General features: G+C 20.8%; 4 protein-coding genes across 4 annotated transcripts in view; 3 read left to right on the top strand and 1 right to left on the bottom strand.

Annotated features, from left to right (window-relative positions):
• PRSY57_0609300 (calcium-dependent protein kinase 2) overlaps nucleotides 1-393 on the top strand; it is a gene marked incomplete at both ends in the record, with an annotated part of 1,842 nt that extends 1,449 nt beyond the window's left edge. The window contains 2 exons of the mRNA XM_012906468.2: nucleotides 22-230; nucleotides 349-393. Coding sequence (XP_012761922.2) covers nucleotides 22-230; nucleotides 349-393 — 254 coding nt within the window. Of the gene's footprint in view, nucleotides 231-348 lie in introns of the transcript that reaches the window.
• A 1,191-nt stretch (nucleotides 394-1,584) lies between these two features.
• On the top strand, nucleotides 1,585-2,332 carry PRSY57_0609400 (hypothetical protein; the record flags this gene model as incomplete). The annotated part of the gene is made up of 3 exons (XM_012906469.1): nucleotides 1,585-1,619; nucleotides 1,756-1,884; nucleotides 2,233-2,332. 3 exons carry the CDS (start codon nucleotides 1,585-1,587, stop codon nucleotides 2,330-2,332), a joined length of 264 nt encoding a protein of 87 aa, XP_012761923.1.
• Nucleotides 2,333-2,573: 241 nt separating this feature from the next.
• PRSY57_0609500 (transketolase) lies at nucleotides 2,574-4,592 on the top strand (the record flags this gene model as incomplete). The annotated part of the gene is made up of 1 exon (XM_012906470.2): nucleotides 2,574-4,592. The coding sequence occupies one exon, from the start codon at nucleotides 2,574-2,576 to the stop codon at nucleotides 4,590-4,592; it is 2,019 nt and encodes a 672-aa protein (XP_012761924.2).
• Nucleotides 4,593-5,631: 1,039 nt separating this feature from the next.
• PRSY57_0609600 (transcription elongation factor SPT5, putative) lies at nucleotides 5,632-9,531 on the bottom strand (the record flags this gene model as incomplete). The annotated part of the gene is made up of 1 exon (XM_012906471.2): nucleotides 5,632-9,531. The coding sequence occupies one exon, from the start codon at nucleotides 9,529-9,531 to the stop codon at nucleotides 5,632-5,634; it is 3,900 nt and encodes a 1,299-aa protein (XP_012761925.2).
• Between the last annotated feature and the right edge of the window lie 550 nt (nucleotides 9,532-10,081).

Consider the following 10,081-nt stretch of genomic DNA (forward strand, 5'->3'; position numbering starts at 1 on the left):
TTTTTTTTTTTTTGGGCAAAGATTTCCTGGCTGCTACAATTGATAAACAAACGTACCTCAAGAAGGAAGTCTGCTTAATACCCTTTAAATTTTTTGATATTGATGGCAATGGAAAAATAAGTGTCGAAGAATTAAAAAGGATATTTGGAAGAGACGATATTGAAAACCCATTAATAGACAAGGCAATTGATTCATTGTTACAAGAAGTTGATTTAAATGGAGATGGAGAGGTAAATAAAAATTATTACAAAGATGAAAAAGGATAAAATGGGAACACCCAAAAAAATATAAATAAATAAAAATATATATATATATATATATATTTTTTTTTTTTTTTTCCTTTTTTAGATCGATTTCCATGAATTCATGCTTATGATGAGCAAAAAAAAATAATGTTATTTGGTTTCCACTTATATGGAAACGTGTTTATATTTATATTTCTACAATTTAATGATCACATAATAAGATATTCATTTGTATTTTTTTACTTTTTTAAATATATTAAAATATAAAAAATTGTAAAATAATATATTTGTCATATTTTTTATAAGGCTTTAATTTTTTTTATGTACCTTTATTAATATTTTATTAATATTTTATTAATATTTTATTAATATTCTTTTTAATTCTTTCTTTTACATAACTATTTCAACGTAACATTTGTTGTTAATATGAATGAATTCATCTCTTTTTTTTTTCTTTTTTTATGATTTATATATATATTTATATGTATGTATATATAACCCTTTGATATGTTGGTTTATGTTTATTCTATCATATATTTATTTGATTATTTTTCATTATTATATATTTTTTATTTTATTTACTATTCATATTAATATTTGATTTTAAAAAAAATAAAATTCTTCATTATGATAAAATAATAAATTTTCCCTCTTTGTTTTCATATAAAAAATATTTTGGTACTTTTTATAGTTTAAAATGACATGTAATAAATAATTATTACAATTTAAAAAAAAAAAAAAAAAAAAAAAATATACATATATATATAAATATATATAATATGACATATATAAGAAAATCTTAGGATACAATTATAATATAAATATATAATACTTATAAAATAAAACATAAGAAATATTATGCTTATAAAAGGTTCAATGTAAAATTATCGTATTATAATATTATATATATATATATATATATATATATATATATATAATATATATATTATTCATTCCACATATATAAAAATACTTAAAAAGAAGCCATATAAAAAATATATATGAATAATAAATATATATATGATGAACTCTACATAAAATTAGCATGTTCGATTATTTAAATTTTTTTTGGCCATTCAAAAATTTATATTATATATGCATATAAAATATTTATATGGTTCATTTATAATTATTCAAGAATATGTAGTAGTAAAAAAAAAAATATATATTTATATATATATATATATATATATATATATATATATTATATAGTAAATATCTTTTTATATTTATATGTTATTTATTTATTTTTTTTTTTTTTTGTAACTTTAAATTTAAGTGAAGTTTATAAAAGAGTTTTTTCTTTTTCTATGATATCTTATTATTTACTTTAATTATAATGGGAGAAGTAGAATGTGAAAAATCAATTAAGCAGTAAAATATAAAAAATATATATATATATATTTATGTATTTATATTTTATTAGTATTTATAAATCTTTTATATGAATGATTAATGTTCTATATATATATATATATATATGTATATTTTTTTTTTTTTTTTTTTATAGTATAATAGAAATAAATTGTTTATCAGAAAAAAACAGTAATATTTTATATAAATGTTTATTAAGTGATGATTCACTAAAACAAAACGAAATGTTTACACGTGCAAATGTATCTGGAAGTATATTAAAAATGTAATTACAAAAATATATGTTATAAAGTAAATATGCTTATTTCTATATACCCTTATTTTTACATATAAATAAAATATATAAATATAAATATATATATATATAAACATTTTTTACCATATTCATTACGAAATATTGCTTGCCCTTTTTTTTTTTTTTTTTATTATAAATATATTAATATATTAACAATATATATATATATATATATATTGTATACCATTTTATTATTTTTTATTTGAATGCTTATGTTAAAAATATTTTTTAATGCAATTATAAAGAATATATAAATAACAATTAACAAGTCATATTATTAGTATATACATATATTTTATTTTTTATTTTTTACTTTAGAGAGTTACAAAGTAATACTTGTGAAGATATAAGATATAAGGCAAAAAATATATACGATTATTTACATTTCTTTTTTAAAACTGTAGAGACCTTTGCTTAAATAGAAACATTTTACATGTATATATAATTTTTTTTTTTTTTCCCCCTTTCAAACTGTTTTATAATTATCATTTTAATATTTTACAAAAATATATATATATATATATATATATATATATATATATATATATATTGTATATATTACCATAGCATTCATAATTTATTCAAGCTATACCTACTTGTAATCATTCAAAAAAAAAAAAAAAAAAAAAACCTTCGTTATTTCATTTTTTATCATTCAAATGAACATTATGGATAACGAAATAGACACAAAGTGCATAAACGAAATTCGTATGTTATCAGCAGAATTACCATTAGAAGCAAAGAGTGGACATCAAGGAGCTCCAATAGGTTGTGCCCCTATAGCTCATATATTATGGTCTTATGTAATGAATTATTATAATGAAGATACAAAATGGATAAATAGAGATAGATTTATTTTGTCCAATGGTCATGCTAGTGCATTATTGTATACTATGTTATATTTAACAGAACAAGGATTAAGTATGGAAGATTTAAAATCGTTTCGACAATTTGGAAGTTTAACACCAGGTCATCCAGAAAATCATATAACAAAAGGTGTTGAAGTTACTACAGGACCATTAGGTCAAGGTGCTTCAAATGCTGTAGGTATGGCTATAGCTGCTCATAATTTAGCAGATAAATATAATACTGAAGAACATAAAATATTTGATAATTATGTATATGCTATATGTGGTGATGGATGTATGCAAGAGGGTGTATTTTGTGAAGCTGCTTCACTTGCTGGTCATTTAGGTTTAGGTCGATTAATTCTTTTATATGATGATAATAAAATAACTATTGATGGTAATACTGATTTATCATTTACAGAAAATATAGAGAAAAAATTTGAGGCTTTAAATTGGGAAGTTCGTAGAGTTGAAGATGGTAATAAAGATTATAAGAAAATATTACATGAAATTGAACAAGGTAAAAAAAATTTACAACAACCAACTCTTATTATTGTTCGAACTGCATGTGGTTTTGGTACAAAAGTAGAAGGCACTTGTAAATCACATGGATTAGCTTTAAATGATGAAGATTTAAAAAATGCAAAATCTTTTTTTGGTTTAGATCCTCAAAAAAAATTTCATATATCTGATGAAGTAAAAGAATTTTATAAAAATGTTATACAAAAAAAAAAAGAAAATTATATCAAATGGAAGAACATGTTTGATGATTTCTCTTTAAAATATCCACAAGTATCACAAGAAATTATAAGACGATTTCAAAATGCTTTACCAAATAATTGGAAAGATGCATTACCAAAATATACACCAAAAGATGCACCAGGTGCTACTAGAAACCTATCTGGAGCTGTTCTAAATTCAATAAATAAAATATTTCCAGAGTTAATAGGAGGTAGTGCAGATTTATCCGAATCAAATTGTACATCATTAAAAGAAGAAAATGATATAAAAAAAAATTCTTATGGAAATAAATATATTAGATTTGGTGTTAGAGAACATGGAATGGTAGCTATTACAAATGGATTATATGCATATGGTGGATTCAAACCATATTGTGGTACATTTTTAAATTTCTATACTTATGCTTTTGGTGCTTTAAGATTAGCTGCTTTATCAAATCATCATATTCTTTGTATAGCTACACATGATTCTGTTGAATTAGGAGAAGATGGACCAACACATCAACCAATTGAAGTCTTATCGTTACTTAGATCAACTCCAAATCTAAATATAATTAGACCAGCTGATGGTAATGAAGTATCAGGAGCTTATTTATCTCACTTTTCTAATCCACATACACCAACAGTTATTGCTCTATGTAGAAATAAAGTTCCACATCTTAATAACACACAAGCTGAACAAGTCTTAAAAGGAGCATATATTTTAGAAGATTTTGATACTTCTAATAATCCAAAAGTTATTTTAACAGGTAGTGGATCAGAATTACATTTATGTTTTGAAGCTAAAGAAATTTTAAAAAATCAACATCAATTAAATGTAAGAATTGTAAGTTTCCCATCTTGGACCTTATTTAAAAAGCAACCAGAAGATTATCAATATTCTATTATGATGCATAATCATCCAAATTTACCTAGATTCTATATTGAACCTGCATCAACACATGGATTCGATACATATTTCAATGTATATATAGGTATTAACCAATTTGGCTATTCAGCACCTAAAAATAAAATTTGGGAGCACCTAGGGTTCACCCCTGAAAATATTGTTCAGAAGGTATTAGCCTTTATGAAAAATAAACTGAAATGAATATAATTATGATATGATATAATTACACCATACTAAATGAATGTACACATGTACATAAATATATATATATATATATATATATATATATATATATATTTATATATATATTTATTTATTTATTTATTGTTATCACAAATTGGCTTTTAACTGTTGTCAATAAAAAAAATTATCAAAGTATAATTTATATATTATGTAATTTTGCTTTTATATATTTTTCCATATTATGGTAAAATAATGTTTTTATATATCTTATATGACTTTACATTTATTATAATTTCTCTTTCTATATATATATATATATATATATATATATATATATACATATTTACATATTATGTGGAAAAACTAAATTAATTCCCCTTCTTATAGTTTACTAATTAATAATATTTAATATATAAAATGACTTATGAGAGTTGTAAAATTATAAAAAAAAAATTTAAGTGAAATATACAAATATTTATGAAACATAACTAGGATAAATTAACATTCTTTAATTATAATATATATATATATATATATATATATATATATACATATATATATACATATATATATTCACTTATAATGTATAAATTTTTTCTTCTCTAAAATACATTTTTTGTTTCATTTGTCAAAAAAAAAATAATAAAATAAAATAATAATAATAAAATGAACAGGAAAAATTTTCACACCTTTCAACGAATAAAAAAGTATATAATCAAATTAACCTTCTTAATATTGAGCACATAAAAAAAAAAAAAAAAAAAATGTTAATTTAAAAAAAAATAACATTTGTTATAAGAAAATATTGGTCACGATAAATGTTATATCTACATAAAAATAAAAACGTATTAATATTTAGAACACATGAAATTTATTTCATGTTAACATATAATATGTATATATATATATACTACATTATATTTGTTCCTATTAAGCACTTCTTTTTTTCTTTTCCTTGTTTGGAAAATGGGATAAATATATATATGATATATATATATATAAATGCGTGAACACTTTTATGTCATTTAGAATATTTTATTATTATTTTTTGTTCTACTTATGGTATATAATTTTTATATAAAAAAGTATTTTTTAAATGACATGTAAGCAGTCCAGAGGCAGTATTAGCCTGAACCTCATTAATTTTAATATCTTGAACTGTTCCTTCAATTTTCTCTCCTTTATCAAAAATTAAAATATGATCATTTTTTTTCTGAGGTTTTAAAGGAACAACTGCATCTGCTACTATATTAAATGTTGTTTTATCAGTTTGTATTTTTAAAATAGTATATGCATTTTTTGTTATAACATCAATAATTTTACCTATTTCATTATAAAATGGTCCTGGTGTTATAACCTTTACCATAATATCTATATGTAACCATATAGGACTTTCTTCTTTTTGATCATTGTTATTTATTTTATTTGGTATTATATTATTATTATTATTATTATATTCTTTTTTCGTTTCGTATTTATTATGATGCTTTTTATTTTCTTCACCAATATGGGTTACATAATTTTTATGCTCTTCATGTTTTATATTATTTGATGAATCCCTAAAATTATTGATGCTATGTTTTTTTTTAAGATAATCATCTTCATAATGATTATTATTACTTTTATAATCCTTTTTTTTAAAATCTGGATTATCTTTATTATTATATCTATTATCATGATGATTATATCTATTATCATGATGATTATACCTATTATCATGGTGATTATATCTATTATCATGATGATTATATCTATTATCATGATGATTATATCTATTATCATGATGATTATATCTATTATCATGATGATTATGCCTATCATTATGATTATATTTATGAGGAGATGTATAAACATTTCCATTCATATTATTACTATTATTATTATTATTTGCATAACTCCATTTATCTCCGTAATTATAATAATTTCGTTGATTATTTGTACTATCTATTGAAAAATGTTTCGGAGGTAATTTATCAAAACTTTTTTTTTCTCTTGGATTATAAAAAGAATCATGGAATTTATTTTTTTTTTGATCTGACAATTGAAACATTTGTAATGGTTTTAATTTATTTTTATTTTCTATATCTATTTCATCATTTTCTTCACATGCATTTTGATCTTTATATGAATCTGATATAGCACATTCTATTCTTTTTTGTCTTACTGTTTTAGGTTTAATTTTTAATAATAATGTAAATTCATCTCTTTCAGCATCTATAACATCTGCTAATAAACCTTTATATACACCTGTTAATATTTTTACTGTTTTCCCAATAAATGAATTGAAATTATTATTTTTTCGTAAATAATTTGTATTACTTCTAAATAAATTATTATTTGTTATAATTTTTTTTTTTTCAGTTGTATTTCCTACTAAAGAACAATTTTGACATTCTAAAACAACAAAACCATTATCTTCAATTTTTTTATTTATTTTACCAAAAATTTTATTTTTCCATATATACATAATGACTGCTACTTTATTCCTATGTGCCCCACGTACTATTTGTATATTATCTCTTGATTGAACAATATTATTATTTTCATCTCGACCTACTTGTCCTACGGCTGAACGTTTTGATGTTATACAACCTATGGTTGTATGTAAAGTTGTATTATTATTTGTTAATACACGTATATGTTTATTCTTATCAATATATGTTAAGACACCTATTTGTCTATCATTTAATTCAATTAAATCACCTACTGAAAATCCATTTAGGGTATGTACACCTCCTAACCCTTCACTATTATTAATAGATAAAGATAAATCTTGTATAGAACATCTTAATTCGGTATTTAAAGATGGAGAAAATATGAGTGCAACATTTTCTTTATAATCTATAAGTGAAATTAAACCACTTTTTCCTTTATGTAACCCATTAATAACTGTAACATTATCTCCTTCAATAAAATATTTGGTTACATCACTAGGTAAGAATTTAAATTGTTTTGCTAAATTATCTGGATTTATAGTTAAAACATTATCATTAACTGCAGTTATGGTACCTATTAAATTACATAATTCTCCTTTTAAAATTTTGACTCTTTCATCTTTTTTAAATAAATGTAGAGAATTTTTATTTATAAAAGATTTGGTAATACCTAAGGTAGCTTTTTCACCTGCCATACCATTATTTTTATTAAATTCTCTTATTTCTGTTAATGTGATATTTGCATTTTCTGTAATAAGATATTTGATATTCATTTTTTTTAATATATAACCATTTTCTTCAAAAATATTATTTTGATATTTGATAGTTCTTGGATAAGGACCTGTTTCAATAACACCACCAATACGTTCAATTTCATCTCTATCGAATAATTTTTGAAGTGGTCTTTCTTTTTTTTTCTTTCTTAATAGTAATGCTTCATCTAAAGAATCTTTTTTTTTTTTTTGTTTTGTTTTTTTTTTTAAGCTTTCTTCATCATGTACATTTGTTAAATAATCATCATTTATATAACCATTTCCCATATCTTCATTTGATGCATAAGCATTTGATAAATATTCATTTGATGCATATCCATTTGATGCATATCCATTTGACATATATCCATTTGACATATCATCATTTGGATATTTTGAAAAATTAGAACTTCTATTCATATCTAATTTATCATTAAAATAATAAGAATTGCTTTTATTATTTTTATCAATTATAGATGTTAATTTATTTAAAGATGATTTCTGATTATAATATTTACTTTTTTTTGCATTCATAAAATGTTCATAGGTAATTCTAGGTATTAAACGAACAATCGCATATATACCTTTTTCATGAATTTCATATATTTGTCCAATATCATTTATATATAATCCTCTTTTTATCCTAACATATTCATTAACTTTGGGTATATTAATTTTTGAATGGCACATTGTAAATATAGAAGTCAATTCTTGTATTGGGACTATAGATATTTCATTAAGATTTATAAATTTGAATCCTAATAAAAATTTTTTTAACATATATAAACTATCTGCTTCTATATAAATATATCCTTTTAAATTATCAGAAACATATATACCTTTAATATTAAAATCATTATCTTTTAATTTCATAAACTTATGATAAATTCCTATAGCTAAATTTCTTTCTACATTATTTTTAAATAATTTTATTAACCACATTTTCGGACTATCAATAGTTTGTAATCGTTCTCTTCTTTCATCAGAATAATCATCTCCTAATATTTCACCATCTGTTAATGTTTCTCCGTCTGTTAATATATCATCTTCTTTAACTTCTTTTTCATTTTCATATCTTTTGGATAATTTATTAATTGCTTGTGCTAAATGATTTGTTCCACTTTTTAATTTTTGTTCATATAATTTTTTCTTCTCTAATCTTTTTGCTTCTTCAAATTCATCAATGTAGGAACTTTCATATTCTTCTTCTTCATCATCATCTCCAACTTGTGCTTCTGTATCTAAAAAGGTTGATAAATATTTATTTTTTCCTATTCTTCTTTTTTTTGATCCACTTTCAATCATATCTTTATTATTATTATAAGTACTATTTTCGTATAATAAATTTTCATCTTCTTCATCTTCATAATCTTCTTCTTCACCGTCATCTCCATCTCCATCATCATCTTCATCTTCTTCTTCACGTCCTTCCATATCTTCTTCAGCTTCTTCTTCATGTTCCTCCTCATCATTATTATCATCAAAATGGTTATGTTCATTATCTTCTTGCCCTTCCTTATTTATATTTGTGTTGGTACTACTTATTTTTTTTCTTTTCCTTGACATTTCGGTATTTTTTGCATTATGTTCACTTATATCATCATTATTATCATTATTATTATCATCATTATTATTATCATAATTATTATTATCATAATTATTATTATCGTTTTTCCTTTTTTTCTTTTTAATAATTTCTTTGTCAACATCACTTTCGTCGTCACTAAAAATGTTCTTAGTGAAAGTTTGTTCTTTTTCCTTCTCAGCCATTATTATATATAAATAACTGAATATATATATATATATATATATATATATATATATATATTTTTTTTTTTTTTTTCTTTTGTTATTAGTACTAGTTTGTTTATTACTTATATATATATTATATATATATATATTAATTATATAATTATAATTTATAAATTTTATTTCTCATTTGTCACCTTTTTATAATTATTCAAATGTTACTTTAAAAAAAATAAAATAAAATATTTGTTTCGAACTTTACCATTTTTTTTTATTTTAATTATTCTTTTTTTCTCAAAATATATATAAAAAAAAAAAAAAAAAAAAAAATTAACAGGATTAAACGAATAAATATAAAAATATATAATCTTATATATTTCTATATTTGTATATCATATATTATATTTTTGGATTAATCATAAAAAATAATATATTTATTATAAATATATTTGTTTCTTTTTTCTTCTCAGTTTTGGAATATAAAATATATAAATATATATTTATATATATATATTTTTTTTTTTTTTTATATACATAATATTAATGAATATTATGTAAATGTATATATTTA

Source organism: Plasmodium reichenowi, chromosome 6 (genome assembly GCF_001601855.1).
Source record: "Plasmodium reichenowi strain SY57 chromosome 6, whole genome shotgun sequence".
Classification (NCBI taxonomy): Eukaryota; Apicomplexa; class Aconoidasida; order Haemosporida; family Plasmodiidae; genus Plasmodium; species Plasmodium reichenowi.